The sequence below is a fragment of the Acomys minous genome (assembly GCF_964271855.1).
Source record: "Acomys minous genome assembly, chromosome: 12".
NCBI lineage: Eukaryota > Metazoa > Chordata > Mammalia > Rodentia > Muridae > Acomys > Acomys minous.
In genome coordinates this window covers 70,679,667-70,696,551 of record NC_140493.1, presented here as the reverse complement: position 1 = coordinate 70,696,551, position 16,885 = coordinate 70,679,667, and the positions used below count along the sequence as shown (strand labels likewise).

At 55.9% G+C, this 16,885-nt stretch overlaps 2 protein-coding genes across 24 annotated transcripts in view; one reads left to right on the top strand and one right to left on the bottom strand.

Moving 5' to 3' along the window:
- The window catches only part of MYO18A (myosin XVIIIA), a 112,694-nt gene that overhangs the window by 3,930 nt on the left and 91,879 nt on the right, over positions 1–16,885 (bottom strand). For 11 of the 19 annotated variants that reach the window (XM_084749189.1, XM_084749190.1, XM_084749191.1 and 8 more), the window contains 12 exons: positions 15,817–15,927; positions 15,260–15,364; positions 14,877–15,023; positions 14,302–14,415; positions 12,818–12,934; positions 12,261–12,344; positions 11,672–11,809; positions 8,796–8,981; positions 8,313–8,452; positions 7,568–7,612; positions 4,104–4,226; positions 1,578–3,017 (listed from right to left, as the gene is read on the bottom strand). In XM_084749189.1, coding sequence (XP_084605315.1) covers positions 1,718–3,017; positions 4,104–4,226; positions 7,568–7,612; positions 8,313–8,452; positions 8,796–8,981; positions 11,672–11,809; positions 12,261–12,344; positions 12,818–12,934; positions 14,302–14,415; positions 14,877–15,023; positions 15,260–15,364; positions 15,817–15,927 — 2,610 coding nt within the window. In that variant the 3' untranslated portion in view covers positions 1,578–1,717. Of the gene's footprint in view, positions 1–1,577; positions 3,018–4,103; positions 4,227–7,567; positions 7,613–8,312; positions 8,453–8,795; positions 8,982–11,671; positions 11,810–12,260; positions 12,345–12,817; positions 12,935–14,301; positions 14,416–14,876; positions 15,024–15,259; positions 15,365–15,816; positions 15,928–16,885 lie in introns of those variants that run through there. The other 8 variants (XM_084749183.1, XM_084749176.1, XM_084749178.1 and 5 more) reach the window with 2 other exon arrangements.
- LOC311579008 (uncharacterized protein) lies at positions 4,154–16,876 on the top strand. 5 transcript variants are annotated; one of them, XR_014773025.1, is made up of 4 exons: positions 4,154–4,251; positions 6,148–7,110; positions 7,623–7,713; positions 9,657–11,663. XR_014773025.1 is itself a non-coding variant. In XM_084749199.1 (4 exons), the coding sequence occupies exons 1-4, from the start codon at positions 7,003–7,005 to the stop codon at positions 16,323–16,325; spliced, it is 375 nt and encodes a 124-aa protein (XP_084605325.1). In that variant the 5' UTR covers positions 4,233–7,002; the 3' UTR covers positions 16,326–16,876. The 5 variants fall into 5 exon arrangements, 1 of the variants encoding a protein (XP_084605325.1); XR_014773026.1 differs by having other exon boundaries at positions 4,177–4,251; positions 6,795–7,110; XR_014773024.1 differs by adding an exon at positions 13,583–14,237 and having other exon boundaries at positions 4,233–7,110; positions 9,657–9,786.

Sequence of the window (16,885 nt, the reverse complement as noted above, 5' to 3'; positions counted from 1 at the left end):
AGGGTTTCGGGACCAGTTGTCTCTTCCTGTAGACAAAAGCAACTGAGCTACGGGTGAGAGGGGACTGCACAAACAGGCTTTCTGTCGTTATTCACTGTGAATGTGACCGGGAGCTAGAGGGATTCAGATACGAAATCTGTTAGTCACCAGTCACTGCTGGGGTCGCCCAGCAAGGCACAGGCACTTGCTTCCTTCTGGGAAGAGGTACAGAAAGGCCTGGCCTTCTTCGTTTCTAGACACCCCACCCTCCACCCCCCGCCTCCACCCACCAACTGACTCCTCGTCCTGGGGTGCAGGGCCCTCTCAGCAAGGCTGCCAAAAGGAGGCTGAAATTGTAGGCCAAATATTTTGACTCTTATCTTTTCTCCAGATGGAGCTAACAAAGACCACAGACACTCCCTGCTCTCCCTTAAGTACCCAGAAGCCATCTGCCGCATGGGAGAAGAAAGGAGCGTTGCTGAGACCAATAAGTAGTCTAGCCCAGGCCCGAGCCGCCATAAGCCTGGTCTGGATTCAAGCTCCATTCCCCTCCTCCCCTCCCCTGTGTCCAAATGGACAACGGCAACTTCCTCTTGCTCTATTCCTTCAAGGGACCCCGAACAGACCCCATTCACCAGATGCCCCCACGGCACAAGCATGCTACAGGTGTGTTAGTTCATGCGTCTGGGAAAACAAATGTGGTGCCCCAGGTGGCTGCAGCACGGGGTTGTGCCTCCCGCTTGGACAGCATGGAGCACGTCCTGTGAGGGTGCCACCATGCTGAAGCATGCTTCACACCAGCTCACAAGGGGTGAATCAAAAAGTCACCACCCACCGGGGAAGCTGGCGACAATGGGGTGCCAATGATTCAGGCTCTGCCTCTCTGTTGAAAGTGTGGGCATGAGGGTCTGACTGTTGCTACATCTCGTCCCCACAGGGAGAAGAGCTGGGGGAGGCAAGAGAGCGGGGTGGGAGGTGGGGGTGTGCTGTCACTCAGCAGCTGCTAATTTCTATTCATTAGAACTCTTCAAAGATGAGCAGAGCTGAGGCGACGCCCACGTGTGGGCTGAGTGCGGGTGGGAGGGCTAGGGGGGCGTCAGGCATCTCCAGGGTCTACTGTAGGGTGTGGTGCAGCAGGGGCTGCAGCTTAAGATCCATGCTAGGGAGGGAGGTAGCAGAGGTGAGAGCAAAGTGCCTCCTCAGAGCTTACAGCCAAGGTAGCACATTGGCTAGTATCCTTTTCTGGGTCCATCCTGTTGGACGAGAGCCCTAAAAATGGTTGCTGGTGACCCCTACATGTCACCCACATGCTCTGCGTGCAGTCATACGCAGAAGCAGGTAAGGCTAAAGGCATTAAACAGCTCCCATTGGCTCCTGGCAACCTGACTTCCCAGTTTGTGTGACCTTGGCAGGTAACAGCCTCTCTGAGCCCTAACTTTTTGTAAAACAGAGCTGAACAGACCTTTGTTACTGAAGTTACGGTAAAGATTAGATCCAAAACCACAGCCTAGGGAGGCTCAGGGAGCACAGGTCGGGGCTATAGTCCAACCATCATCAGGCAAATTCAGCGGACTGGGCTCAGGGCTCAGGTAGAGTCGTAGCCAGGAGGCTCTCTGAGGCCCACGAGGATGTAGTGGGAGCCCGAGGTGGTGGTTGGAGGGGCAAGGGAGGATATTAGTTCACAAAGGGTGGGACACGCCATGCTGCCTCCACGCCAGGCCAGGCGGCACCTACTGCGCTAGTCACTCTCTGGCCGGTACAGGTAGCGCATCATCAGGCTGTCGACTTCTTTTTTTCGCTGCTTCTCTTCCTTCTTCAACCGCCGCCGTGGAGCTTGCCCCGTTTCCTCAACGTCTGTGGTTGGGCCCCTCTTCACACTGGAGCGGCTGTGGCCTGAGACTGTGGAGGCACTGGATGAGGATGAGGACTCGGACTCGGATTCGGTCTCGGTTTTCTTTCTTCTCGATTTGGATTTCTTCTTGCTCTTCCGAGAGCGCCCTTTCCTGCGCCGCTTGCGCTCCGTGGAACCTTCCGAGCTGGAGCTGGTGCTGGAGCTGGTGCTGGGGCTGCTCCGTTTGCTCCTATGCTTGCTCCGGCTTTTGTGGCCACTGCGCGAGACATCCACGGCAGAGGCAGAGCGCCGGATGCTGGTGCTCCTTTCTGGGTACTCCAGTGGTACATTCCGGGCACTCTGGATGCTCTTCCGGTCATCATCCTCAGAGTCAGGCACCAGGCTGCTGCGCTGGAAAGGCTCAGGTTTGTAGCTCAAGACCTCGTTAATGGCAGCCTCCAGATCCGGATCCAGGTAGGAGTGACGGCTGACAGGTCTGATGCTGGAGCCCTCGGTGACAGAGGCTGAGGCTGAGGCAGAGCCCCGAGGCTGGGGTGGCACAGACAGGCTCCGGGCCAGCGATGGATGGCTGAACTGTGAGTGTGCCTCAGTGAGGGCCACACTGGCTCCATCATCCCACTCATCCAGGCAGCTCTGGCCGAGGGACAGCCGGGAGTCGGGGCTCTCCCGACCCAGGCCTGAGGCCCTGTTCCAGGAAGGGCTCATAGTCCTCGACAGGTTGTCGAGCCTGGATGTGCTGCGGCGGGAGCTGGGTGAGCCTGACAGTGAAAAGCTCAGCGAGGAGCGAGCCCTATCCTCCCCAGAGCCACGTGTGGCTGAGGATGCCCGGCTGACCGGGGCAGAGACGGTCGAGGCTCGGTCAAAGTCTGAGCCCCAGCGCTTCTCCAGACCCCGGCCAGTACGGCTCCCAGCCCCTGAGAAGATGGAGCTACAGTCATCTGCCTCCTCACACCTCCTGCCCTGGGCCTGGTCAGCTTCCTCCCTGGGGCCCACACGGGCCTTCCTGGTGGGTCTTTCAGGGGAGGTGGCAAGCTCACTCAGGGTGGTGAGGAGCGTGTCCTGGTCCCCAGTGCCCCCGATGGAGTCCTTCAGGGTGAGCCTCTTGCGGTAGCTGAGGGAGCTGAGTGCAGAGGCGGGTCTCTCCTCTGGCCCCTTGCCCTCCTTAGGGAGGCCGTTGAGAGCCGTCCTGAGTGGAATGGGAGGCCCAGGAGGAGATACCCAGAGTTAATTAATGACGAGAGAGAGAGAGAGAGAGAGAGAGAGAGAGAGAGAGAGAAGAGAAGAGAAGAGAAGAGAAGAGAAGAGGAGAGGAGAAGAAGGGAGAGAGAGCGGCATTGACAAAAATAAAGACAAAGGGGGAGGGAGGGAAGAGGAGAAAACGGCACAGCCCTGGCAAGGCGGTGGCAAGAGCATCCGACGAAATGAAGCAAAATAATTTGCGTCAGTGAAAATAGCTTCATGGAGAATGTCATGTAAATTAGACTATTGTTCTATTTCATCACTTTTCCCCCTCTAAAACGTTTAGTTCAATTTATTTCATTGTCAACTACCTGGAGCCTTGTGCCACACTGTGGTGAACGGCAGTGGGGCGGGGAAGGCAGCATTATCTGCGACAGCAAAATGTTGTTTGGCCGAATAAATTAAAGCAATTACAGGGGGCCCGCTGGGTACTCGTGGTGAGGAGTTGGGCTTGGGGGAAGGGGCCTGGGGAGGGGGCTGGAAAAGGAGAGAGATTTACTTTTTCTATCTAGCCTGCCTACTGTCTCTGGGGAGGCCAGGAAAGCAAGAAGGACCTCCGTGTGGGAGGGGGCGCAAGGCCATGGGCCAGGGAGGGATGCGGAAGTGGGATTGGCTATCAAGTAGGGGAGCAGGTCCCCCAAGATTACCTCCAGGTAAGCCTGGAGGGGTGGGAGATGAGAAGCACAGAGAAAGGAGAGAGCAAGAACAGAGAAAGGAGAGAGCGAGGAGGACAGAAGGCAGCCGCCCTGGGAACTGTGCGCATGCGCGGCAGCACGGAGGGATCCAGACCTGACCAGGACCGCCCTCTGTAGGCCTCTGGGACCCAGAGCCCCCAGGGCCCCATCTGAAGGTACCAACAGTTAGATGAAGCTAAACCCACACAGGAGCCTACACCCAAACAGGAGGCATTACCTGGCTGAGCAGCTGGCCAGAGAAGTGTACGTGCGGCCTAAGGGGTGCACCTTGGGCTCTAAGTCCACCGTGACTGGTGGCGGAGATAGTCTTCCCTCCCCGCTGGAGGCCAAGTGCTCACCTGGAACTCTTCAAGCTGCCGTCGTCAGAAGCTGCCTTAGAAGGTCCCTTGTTCTTTGACAACCAGGACTTGACCCCGTCGACCCGGTCCTCCAGCTCTGAGTCCACATCCGAGTCCCCTTCACTGTTGGGGCGAGGAGAGCAAAAAGGTAGGCAAAGGCCAGGCAGGTGAGGATCACTAGCTGGCCGGGATGGAGAGCAAGAAGGCAACAGGGTGCATCTTGGGTAGGGATGGAGTGCGGGTGGCATGCGCATGAGTGAGTCAGGGAGAACGGAGAGGTTAGAGGGAGCACATCACCCCACAAGGTGCCCCTCCCTTCGCTCGGCAGGCCACACTGTATGACAGCCGCAGAGATGATCCTCAGGGGCACGGGGGCACCACCTGGTCCATCCCAGGTACGAGCAGCAAGCTACTCAGCTGGCCAGGCAGAGGAGAATAAGAGGCGGGCCATCCACTCAGCGATCCTAGCCTTATGGCTCTTGGTTAAAAAGAAGTCCTTAGGGGCCTATGGCTGCGACGGCCTGAGTTCAACCCCTGGAAACTGTAAAATGCTCTCTACCTTCCTCGTGTGTGCTATATAGCATGCCCATATCCATCCATAACCATATGTTCACACACACAAATACATGTATGTGCGCGTGTGTGTGTGTGCCTCAGACTGTGGCTACAGATACCACTGTTTTCTGTCTTCACTGTAAGAGCCAGGCTGCTAGACAAAAGGCAAAAGACGGGATCTGTCACATGACCTTGGTCTAACTTGAACCTGGAAGGTTCTTTAGCTGCTAACAAGCAACACAAACCTAAGTTATCAATATACCAGCCATACCCTGAGGTATCCCTGGCTCTCAGAGACAGAAAGCGGGGAGCGGGGAGCGGGGCAGGAGAACGACATCAGATGGTGACACGTCAGCCTTTCTTGATGCCATCTAGATCCAAACAACCACAGGAAGCCCAGAGGGTCCAGAAAGTCTCCGAGCACCGTTCTAACTCTCCAGGTCTCTCCCCACTCCTCCCTCAGGCAGCCTCCAGCCCCTGTAAGAAAGCCCCAAAGAGCCAGGCGGTGGTGGCGCACGCCTTTCATCCCAGCACTCGGGAGGCAGAGGCAGGTGGATTTCTATGAGTTCGAGGCCAGCCTGGTCTACAAAGTGAGTCCAGGACAGCCAAGGCTACACAGAGAAACTTTGTCTCAAAAAACCCACAAAACAAAACAGATAGAGAGAGAGAGAGAGAGGGAGGGAGAAAAGAAAAGAAAGAAAGCCCCAAAGAGTCTAATTCTGAGGATAGAGTCATGGTGACCTCCTCATAAAGCAGTGGGGGCACGGAGATGTTTTCTAAGTGCAAGTGCTTTACAAATTCTGCAAAATGTCTGCTCCCTAAAATTCCCCTGCTACGATAGGCTGAGATTTCCCCTTGATATAAATTCCCTTTCATCTGTGTCAACGGGAGCCGCCCTGGTCCTGAATTATGCTCTTGAATAAATAGCCACATAGGCACACACGTTATAAGCCAGGCATGTGTGCGTGTGCGCGCGCGCAGGCACACATACACATCAGAGGAAAGCACAGTTCTGGGGACCACGAGAAAGCCAGGCACACGGGAAAGGGGAACAAAGAGGCATATTTTATGGGCTTCCATCAAACACGGAATTATAACATGAGACAAGGCCTGCCAATGCCCCGGGTAAACAGGAGTTTAGCAGGCAGCCCCCAAACCACTAATGCAAGCTCTGTGCCCGTCCGAGCTTGGCAGATTTACTGTGGTGCATGGGTCCCATGGACCGCCAATACCACCTGATTTATACACCCGTGGAAAAAACCTCCCTCTGTAGCTTCAGAGCCTGTAATTTATCACCGCCGTTCATAACCATATTGATTGCCTTTAGAAAGGAGGTGCTGTGTGCATCGCAAAATCTATGTCTACATGTTAAAAGTGTTTCTGTATAAATCTCCCTTAATACCGCACTGTTTACTGCTTTCATTAAGGTTATGGCAATAACAACTGTATCTCTAAGTAAATCGAAACATTATTTTTCTGCCCGCCTTAGCATGCTCGCTCGATAACCTGGAGATGCCGAGGAAGGAGAGCCGTTCTGCCATCGCTGGGACCTGCTTAGGTTCTCATGCACCTGCTTTGAGTGAACGCTGGCGTGTGTGTGTGTGTGTGTGTGTGTGTGTGTGTGTGTGTGTATGTGTGTGTGTGTGTGCGCGCGCGCGCCCAACTATGGCTTACAATATGATCTTCAATGCACATTTTATCAGCCCTCAGAGTTCCTTCTGTCCAAGGATGGCAGGATAGAACACACTAGGGACAGATTGAGGCCCAGAATACGAATTTTCTTCCTTAACACTCAGAGCAGCCCAGTGGGCCAAGATGCTGGCCTGCCTGTCCTCACCTTCCTTTTAGCTGCAAGCATCCAGACAATGTGCAGGTTCTCTTCCTTAAATAATCAAGCCCGTAAACAAACTCCAGGGGCAGGCAGGCTCAGGGGGCAGTTGAAATTTTAAATGGTCGGAATTAAACCTCGCGTCAAATACAATTTATGTCCAGGCTCATGTGCTATTAGTTAACTGGGAGCCGAATCACGGGGGAACAAACAAACGGAGACAGAACGGCAGGGGATATTAATTGTGTGTGACAACCGGGCTCCAGCGGCCCTCTATCACTGTTACACACTATTACATTTATCATTAGCTCTCCCGGAGTCCTTTGCACGGCCGCCAGCCCATCCTGGACAGGGGAGGAGGCCTGCCAGGGAGGAAATTCAGTGCCATGCTGAAAAAACAACTTCCAAAAGCAACCCTGTCGAACTTGACAGAGGATCAGCAGATCCGCCAGAAGGCCTGCCCTTCCGCACCGTGTTCCAGCTCCCCCACCAGAAAGCGGGGACAGAGAAGGGCGGATGTCCGAGGCCTCCCACCACCTGACAGACATACCAACACAGATGTGCTCTCCCCACCACCACCACCAAGACCACCACCGCTGCCTCAGGTGCCCCTCAGGGAGCAAGGTAATCACAACAGATGCCACTGACCCTTCAGCCCCCATCTGCCTAAGGAAGGCAACAGACCCAACCGTTTCAGGCAGTCTAGGTTCCGAGAGAGCCCAGGCATGCAGGCAGATGCAGCCTGAACGCTCAATGTCCCCACCCCATCCCCCGACCCCTGAGATAGGCCCAGGTGGCCATGTTTGGCTCCCAGAGAGGGGAAGCTGGAACTTAGCCAGACAATGAAGCCTCACATCCTGGCTTCTGGGGCTACGAGGGTCAGTCTGGCCTTCTAGGAACACACTTCCGCCCCAGCCTGAGGACAGTCAGCGGTGTTAGCGTTAGAGACCAGCTAGAGAGAGTGTGTGAGGAGGCTGTGTCTGCATGCAGCATGCAGCAGGGGCCCCTGCAGGAAACCCTGTGTTAGGGATGGTTAGACACCCACGCAGAGAGGCAAAGAGCAGATAGCTCTGGTCCTCACAGTTTATTCTTTCTTTTCTGATACTTTGTCACCATATCCTGCAAACTGGAAACAGAAAGAAAATGGTGGGCCAAGGGGCCAGGAGGAGCGGATGGAGAAATCAGTGGACAAACTGAGGAGGACCCGCCTCCGTGGCTCTTTCTTCAGTAAGTGACATCATGGCTGGCTGAGATCAGGTAGAAGTGAGTAATAGAACCCTCAGAACCAGGCCTGCCTCGCTGCAGCACTCACCCACAAAGGAGCAAGCTTCCTGGGCTGCCCTGCCCTGCTCTGCCCATAGGAAAGGTCCTGACCCTGAGACAGGAAGTGGGGGGGGGGGTGCACTCTGGGATCTACCTAAGTGCTGGCCCCACCCCCACACCACTGGGCCACTGGATTTGCCACTTTCTCCTCACCCCAGGTCTACAAATCTCTCTCACGTCCTCCAAAAACCATTCCCTGGGTGGGTTTTATGTGAGAAGATCTCTAACACGGTTACAAGGCACCATGGGTCTTAAATCTCCGCTCCCTCTAGAGCAGGGCAGGCGCCGCCGGAAACGCAGCTAAACGCGGGAATAACTCATGGGGAGCAGGCAACACCAGAGCCAGGGCTTTGGGAAGCCCAGGGAGGGGAGACCGTGCCACCCGCCCCACCCCCACACTGTGAGCCTCTCCCTCCTGGGTCTAGTTAGCACAGGGAGGGTGACTCGGTAGCATGGCTGTGGTCACCTGGGCGTGAAATGGCACAGACCCTGCTACGTCTCACCTGTTGATAAGGTCCTCGTTCGTGTCGCTCTCCATCTCGTCCTCAATGGCGGCTTGCAGGTCCCCGATGCGCTTGAACGCCAGCTTTAGGTCAGCCTGCAGGCTCTGGTTCGCGGCTTCCAGGCTCTCAAGGTCCATCTCCTAGGAGGAGGGGTCTAGTGTACAGGAGGGCCACAGCGTCCCCTAGCATCTCTGAGGGGGCTGCAGCAAGTCACTCCCCGCCAGGCAGGAGCTACCCTGGTGCTACTCTAGGTTGGGGGGGGGGGCTCTCTGCCTCACCTGATGGAAACTTCTGGGACCACCCTTGACTCTCTTGCGTGTCCCCACCAAAGCCCAGGGTGAGATGAGTGTATACTTAGCAGGACTTGGCGGGGGTGGGGGGGGACTGAAATGCCCCACACAGCGCAGGGTGCCCCACACAGCATGGGGTGGGATGGGCCTCGGAGGGTCTCCAGCTTGGGACCTATGAGGAGCAGGACATTACCAGCTCATGTTTCTTGCGGCTGGCCTCGGCTTCCTTCCTGGCGAGCTCGCTCATCTCCTCCTTGGTGTCACGGAGCTGCCGCTGGAGCCTCTTGTTCTGTTCCTTCTCCCGGGTCTCGGCTGCAGTGCGCTGGTCCCGTTCCTCAGTCAGCTTCTCCATGTTCTCCTTGAGCCGGGTGGCCAGGCTCTGAGTGAGCAGGTTGAGAGAAGACAGAGCGGGCGGGTGGGTTATCAGGCAGACAGGCTGACGGCTACCGGGCAGGGTTTGGACTAGGAAATCTGGCCAAGCTCTCGCCCTGCTACTCAGTCATGGCTAAGAGATGTGAGTGGTTTGGTCACTTTTAACCCTCCATTACCGGCCCCCCCGCCCCCCCCCCCATCCCTTTGGTGTCTCCCTGTGTATGTAGGTGCACATGTGCGTAGGCCAGAAGTCAACCTGCATTATTCCTTAGGCAGCATCTATCCTGTCCTTTGAGATAATGGTCTCTCATTGAGACCTTAGAGCTCATCCATCAGGCTGTCTGTCTGTCTGTCCAGCAAACCTTGATGATCCTCCTGTCTTTGCTCCCCAGGGCTGGGATTATAAGCAAGTGCAGCTACACTTGGCTTTTTTTCCCCCCTTTTCTTTTCTTTGGTTTTTCGAGACAGGGTTTCTCTGTGAAGATTTGGCTGTCCTAGACTCACTTTGTAGACCAGGCTGGCCTCGAACTCACAGCAACCGCCTGCTTCTGCCTCCCGAGTGCTGGGATCAAAGGCGTGCGCTAGCACACCTGGCTACACTTAGCTTTTACATACATGCTGAGCAGACTCGGTTCCTCATCTATGCATGCAAAGCACCTTGCCAACCGATGTGTCTCCCTAGCCCCTTGCTGTCTGTCAAAGCGGGGAGAGGACACCTGCATCCAGGGGCCTTTGGAGGAGGCAGTCCGGAAGAGGAAGGGCTATGGTTACCATTGTTACTGCAGAGACCTGGGCAGAGGCTGGCCTGTCATGTAAGTGTCCCCATGGTCATCAGGGGTTTTTCAGAGATTCTCAAGTGTTCAGGGGTAGCTGGCTCCACTGAGAGGACCTGATTAAAAGACTCAGGCAGAGCTGTCTCTCTCGCCACCCTCCCCCGAATCTGTCTCCTTCAGAAACATGGACATGTTCTCCCTGCCAGCGGTAGGATGCTAAGCAGGAAGTGATTTGAAGCAGAGGCAGAGTGTGGAGGGAGGACTGAGTCAGTGTCCAGTGTGGTTCCACCAACTGACCGCCACTAGTCTGCGTCTGTAAAGTGACAGGCCCAGGCTACAGGGTCACTTGGGGTCATTTGTAATTTAACTCTGATGAGTCCAAACCACAACATTGCCTTTCTAAGTAGAAGGGACTCTGAGGACAGCCTGAGAGATAAGTAAGGTGACAAGTGGCAGCCGCAGAGCCTTCATCCACCATCAGTGGCTTCTTCTGGCCCCTAACAGCAGCATTAACCCTTTCCTGTATGTGACGTGGGGACCAAAATGTGACCAACTGCCCTGGAGTCCTGGGGCAGAGAATAAGCCTCTCAGCCCCTTCTAGCTCTCCTTGGTTTTCCATGTTGGGAGTTTTGCCCACACTTCTTTCCTGTGTCCAGGCTGGTACTGGCCTTGGCTGCTGTCTCCTACAGCCTGCTCTGCTGACAGAGGGACGGGGTGGGGGTGGGGGGCAACAGAGGACCTCTCCATTCACCACCATGAACATGTTCCCAAGCCTGCCTGGAAAGATGTCCATAAGCTCGGAAGGAGAAGAGCTTCAAACAGGATTACGGATGACCACTCAGAGTCGCCGTTGTCATACCTTTCTCTGTCCCACAAGGAGGACTGGGGCATGCAGGCTACAGGAGACCAGAAGACCAAGGGGCTGGGGTAGAGTATGAAGAAGCCATTGTGGAGACGGGAGGGATCAAGGCATGATGAAAAGTGGCCAACTTAGGGCTGGAGAGATGGCTCGGTGGTTAAGAGCACTTACTGTTCTTCTAAAGGACCCGGGTTCAATTGCCAGCACCCACATGGCAGCTCACAACTGTCTGTAACTCTAAGATCTGACACCCCCACGCCAGTGCACATAAATTTGAATAAAATAAAATATTAAAAAAAAAAAAAAAAGAAAGAAAAGAAAAGAGGCCAACCAAAAGGGGAAGTTCAAAGAAAGAATGAGCCGGGCACGGTGGTGCACGCCTGTAATCCCAGCGCTGGGAGGCAGAGGCATGCGGATCTCTGTGAGTTCGAGGCCACCCTGGTCTACAAAGGGAGTTTAGGACAGCCAAGGCTACACAGAGAAACCCTGGAGAGAAAGGGAGGGGGGGTGGCTGGTTACGGAGAGAAATGAAGACATTGGATGAGAGTAAGGAAGAAGTAGGACGGTAATAGAAAAGGAAGGAGAAAAGCAGAGCTGGAAAGGGTGGCAAGAAGTGAGGGAAAGAAAGTGAGGGGAGAAATATAAAAAGGAAGGGGAGAAGAGGAACGAGCCACGAGACAAGAACAGACTTCAGCCCTTGGAGCAGTGGTGCCATCCGCTGCATATTTATGAGCCTACCAGAGAGTGAGTGAGGGGGACAGGAGGGGGAGCGCGTGGCAGAGGAAAATATGAAGACGAAGAGCTAAGCTGCTCTGGTCCCTTGGCAGAAAGCAGGCACGAATACAGAATGTAAAACAGGCAGGCTTGGCGGCAGCCGGGGCCCAGAGAGCAGGCCAGGCAGGTGGGTGGGGAGCTCCCACCCTGTCAGCTGGCCTGGCAGCTTGGCAGAGGACTCTGAGGAGTGTCCCTGGCTTGCACAGCCCCTCGGAGCATGCGTGGCTCCAGCCAACAGCGCAGCGAGCGTTGCTTGGCCCGCAGAGCGGCGGCGCCCGAAGCTGAGCCCACCTCCAGACGCTTGGCTTGGGTCTTTTCGAACTCCAGGCGTGTCTCCAGCTCCCTGATCTTTGCTTCCTGCCTGCTGACAAGGGACTTGTCCACCATGGACTGCTCCAGGAACTCCACCTGGCTCTGCAGGGCTTGTATCTGGGGGTGGGGGGGTGGGAGGAAGAGAAGAAAGAACTGAGCCCAGAATGAGTCCAGAAAGGGAGGGCAGGGGCAAGTCTGGGGTACGCCACGTCACCATGGTGACTAGAAGGCTGAGGCAGGGAGAGATACAGAGGAGGGTGACAGGAGCTCCCTGCCCCGCGCCCTCCACAGCAGAGGCACCCCCACCTGCCCCTGCACTTGGCACTGATGTTGCCCTTCTGAAAGGACCGAGAGGGAATGAAAGTGTGAAAGCAAGGCAGCTGAAGTCAAAGCATCTACCATGGTGATGTGGCTCCAAGCCTAGCTCTTCCTGCCAGTCCACCCTGCCCTGTGGCTTCCTGGTGGTAGAGAGATGCACCCCACCACCACCACACTAGGAGACCAAGGCTCCACCCCTGGCTCCCACTCCCGGGCGGGGCGGGGGTGGGGGGGAACCCGTGGTACCCACCTTCTCCTGTAGCTCTTGCTTCTCCTTGTTGGATTCTTCTAACTGAGCCTGGAGGTCGTTCATCTGTGCCATGTCCCGGGAGGCCTGGGAGAAGAGAGGGAGAATGAGGAAAAGGCTTCCCCAAAACACAAATTCAGCCCCTTCCCATTGCCAGCCAGGGCATTTAGACCTCTGTCTTTCCAAAGACGTGTCTGTAGTCAGGTGTGGCAGAGCATGTCTTTAATCCCAGCACTCAGAGGCAGAGACAGGCGGATCTCTGTGAGTTCGAGGCCAGCCTGGTCTACATCGTAAGTCCCAGGTGGCCAGAGCTACATATTTGTTTTGTTTTGTGTTGTTGTTGTTGTTGTTGTTGTTGTTTTGAGACAGGGTTTCTCTGTGTAAGAGCCCTGGCTGACCTGGAACTCTCTTTGTAGACCAGGCTGGCCTTAAGCTCACAGAGATCAAAGGCCTGCAGCGCCACGCCCAGCTTATTTTATTTTATTGTTTTAAATGTCTAGCCGGGGATCTCTGAGGCAGCCCAGGGGCCGGTAGCTATGACGTCATTCCTGGCAGGGTACCTGGGCCACGGCTGCCTTATGCTTCTTCATCAGCTCATTCATGTCCTCCTGATCCTCTTCCAGCCGGTTCTGAATCTCATTTTTCTCACGCTGAAGTCGGCTCAGCTGCTCCTCCAGCTGGACAGAGGCAGGGGTAGATCAGAGGGCGTCAGGCCTGTATCTGCAGGCCCTGGGGTGACAAGTCCAAACCTGTGTCACCCATGCCACCTCTCTCGGTGGGGGAAGGACGTGATGGCATGTTGGAGTGGGTTCCAGAACCAGCAAAGCTGGCTGACGGGTTCTGGGCAGGGAGATGAGGGACAGCTGTTTGTGTGGGACACACAGACCCTGGGCTTCTAGGTGCTAAATGACAGCTGCTTTCCGGCAGCGATTTCAAGGCTAACGAGAAGGTAAAATTGTGACCATAACAAATGACCCATTATCCCGGTACATCAACCTGACTGCCATGCACTCTGCCCGCATCAGGCCTTGGGGAAAGGACATCCCCTGGCTTGGATTTTGTTCACCCTGGGGATGGACCACTCTTGGGTCATCCAGCTCTCCCAGCCTGGGGGGAGGGGAAGAGACAGGCACCAGCAGCTTCAGGAAATGAATGAATCTATTAGCCTGTAATTCCAAACCAAAATGACTGCGTTGGCTCCTTCTCTGCCCCATCCATCTTCTTACTGGGCTGTGGGGAGCTGGGGAAGCCTCCGCCAAGAAATTTATTAACTCAGATTTAAATAAAATGGTAATTTTATAACAGCCTTTTTTAACACAATTAAGGCATTTGAATTACTCACCTGGAAACTGCTGAGGAGCACAAATGTCACAAGATAAATCAAGCCTGGGAGATTGGCATCTCTCAACAGCAGGGTGACTGACTAGGGGCCATGAAGTCAACGGCCTCCTCTCCTACCCGACTCCTGGCCTGAGGAGGTACCGGTGGCCACATCCCAGGAGTGACTACTTAGCCGATGGATGGGCCGTGGGAGAGGTGGGGAATTAAAAGGGAGGCATTAAATAAAAGCCCTAATTAGCTGCCGCTTGGGCTTGTCAGTGGGCTGGGCAGTGGGAGGGAGAGGGAGCCTAGCCATCCTGTCCTCTTATCGGTGCTTCTGCTAATCTCGAGGCACCTGTTTACATCCCTCAGCCACATTAGCTGCCTTTATTTATGATTCCAGGGCCTGCGGCCAAGCTCCCAGAGGCAGGTGGTTAACAGGGAGATGTGTACCCTGGCTGGCTCCCTTCTTCTGCCAGCCCTCCTCCCTCTCAAGACTCTGCTCCAAGTGGGGGGGCAGAGTGGAGGAGGACGGGCGGGGGAGGGGGGCTGGAGGGAGAGTGTTCTATCTTGCAGAAGTCTGGCATGAGAGGAGCTGTGAGAGGTGCGGGGTGGCGGTGGGGGTGGAGAGGGTGAAGACAGCTCCCGACACCGCCCCCCCCACCCCCCCTACCCCCCCCCCCCCCCCCCGTGCCCAGCCCTGCCCAGACACCCTGCCCCTCACCGCTGCCTTGGCTTTGGCGATATCGTCAATCTGCAGGTGCAGGTCCTCCATCTCCACCTCCATTGCTTTCCGTGCTTTTACAGCAGCTGCACAGGTGAACTCCGACTCTTCCAGCTGGACACAGAGCCGCCCCGACCCAGGGGAGAAACATCAGCCACACCCTGGGGCACAAGGGCTGTGCAGGGCACTGGCTCACAGCGGGGCGGGGGTGAAGGGGCTCAGGCATTCTCGTCCTCCTCTGCCTCCTCCTCCTCCTCGTCCTCCTTGCTCCCTTCCTCTTTCTTCTTGAATGGCAGTCTAAGAGCCACAGCTGTGCTGTGGTGCACACATTGCTCTCTCCTCCATCAGGCATGAGGCTCCAGCCATACCACCCTAGGGCCTCGCAGCCATGCTGTAGGGCAGACACAGGCCCGCCCTGGGGAATCTAGCTGCTCTGAGTGGCTTGTCCTCATATTCCGGCCATCTTCCCTTCTAAGAACTTAAGAGCCAGCAAGAGGAACGAGTGAGCAGTAGACAGCCGAGCAGACGAGCTTCCTGGGCACCCCTGGGACAGCGGATGCAACCGAGCAAGGTACCTGGTTCTTTAGCTGAGCAATCTCCCTCTTGCTGGGGGCGTTGTTCTTTAAGTGGTCCAGCATGATCTGGGCATCCGCCAGCAGCGCTTTGGTGCGCTTCAGGTCTTTCCGCAGCCGCTTCTCTGACTCGAAGTCCCGCTGGTTCACCTAGAGGGGATACCATCCAGGAAGGCGCTGAGCTCCATTGTGGGATGGAGTGAGCAAGGATGCTCTGCCGGGCGGGGGAGCGGGGAGGGAGGCTATCGGATCATGCAGGCTAATGAGAAAGTCCTGGATGATGGATGATGCCCCTCGTCGATCCCTGTGATGTGGTACCCCGCTACAGTGCACCACCCCATCCCGAGTTCAGTGGACCGAGGTAGCCGTAGGGGGTCCCCACGCACCTGGTCACTGAGCGTGGAGAGCTTGCTCTCTAGCTCCCGCTTTTCCCGCAGTGCCTTCTGCTTGTCTTCGTACTCTTCCTCAAGTTGCACTTCCATCTGTTTTAACTGCAGAGTGATGGGGACACAGGCCCATTGTCCTTTTTGTGCAGGGCCAGGAGAGGCCCCTTCGCATGCTGTGCCTCATCCCAGAACCACGGGGCACGGCTGAGTGCTGGATAGGGTCAGCAGGCCACAAGCATCTACTAGAGCCCAGTAGACACCATACAGTGTCGGGAGTGTGGCGACCTGTCTGGCTAGGGTGGCCGGCCAGCCACAGGCAGCTCCGGTGGAGTACGTGAGCGGCTGCTCCTTGACACGGCAGCTGAGGAGCCACTGTTCTTTAGGGACCCAAACTTTTCCACAGACTGAAAGGCTAAGCCTGAGTCTAGACTCAAGCAAGACCCGAGTCCCAAGAGAGGAATTACTGGTCCAGAATAGTAGAATACAGGGGGCTAAGGTGGGGGGAAAAACAAAGCCTCTCACTTTAAAGCGGCCTAGGAAGAGCCCAGATACCGTACCTTCTTCTGACACGACTGCCGGGCCTCTTCCACCTCCTCATCACGACTCTCCATCTCCTTGGAATGGGTCTGTCTCATCCTCTCCATCTCCATCTCCAGGCGCAGCTTGGCCTGGGAGTTGGGAGTCAGTCAGGACTAGGTTCCATTCCCTACAAGGCCCTGCCTGAAGTGCACACACACCACCATCACCGTTCTCTTTGCCCGCTCAACGTCACCAGGGAAGCTGTAGTGTGTCACCTAACTACTAAATGCCTGGCCTAGGCTTGGGAAGAGGCTGGGAGGTGGAGATGATCTTGAAGCTGTCCCTTCCTGAGCAGTCCGCGCTGCCCCCCCCCCCCCCCCCCACGCCCCCCCCCCACCCCCCCCACCCCCCGCAACAGACTTGGCCCTCTGGCTGCATTATTATCTCCTGATTCTTTCCTTACTAGCTCCAACCCAGATCTGTGAAAAGCTCTATGGCAGCTTCACCGTCTTCAAATGTGCTCACACAACAGTTTTTGAGTAGGTGAATGTGTGATTGAGAGAAATAATGCATACATGCATGAATGAATGTGGCCCCTGCCCTTCCCTGGCCCGTGCTAATGGTGAGGGCACCAAATGTGGCCCCTGCCCTTCCTTGGCCTGTGCTAATGGTGAGGGCACCAAATGTGGCCCCTGCCCTTCCTTGGCCTGTGCTAATGGTGAGGGCACCAAATGTGGTCCCTGCCCTTCCCTGGTCTGTGCTAATGGTGAGGGCACCAAATGTGGCCCCTGCCCTTCCCTGGCCTGTGCTAATGGTGAGGGCACCAAATGTGGTCCCTGCCCTTCCCTGGTCTGTGCTAATGGTGAGGGCACCAAATGTGGCCCCTGCCCTTCCCTGGCCTGTGCTAATGGTGAGGGCACCAAATGTGGTCCCTGCCCTTCCCTGGTCTGTGCTAATGGTGAGGGCACCAAATGTGGCCCCTGCCCTTCCCTGGCCTGTGCTAATGGTGAGGGCACCAAATGTGGTCCCTGCCCTTCCCTGGTCTGTGCTAATGGTGAGGGCACCAAATGTGGTGCCTCATCCCTCCCTTGGCCAGCCGCCCTGGTA

Excerpts from the sequence above, each read along its gene's own strand:
- LOC311579008 (XM_084749199.1), top strand. The coding sequence starts at position 7,003 with ATGTCCGAGGCCTCCCACCACCTGACAGACATACCAACACAGATGTGC. Across the intron at positions 7,111-7,622 it reads GGTGCCCCTCAGGGAGCAAG|AAAGAAAATGGTGGGCCAAG; the intron begins GTAATCACAACA and ends AACTGGAAACAG. Across the intron at positions 14,873-16,244 it reads AGCGGATGCAACCGAGCAAG|CTCCAACCCAGATCTGTGAA; the intron begins GTACCTGGTTCT and ends TTTCCTTACTAG.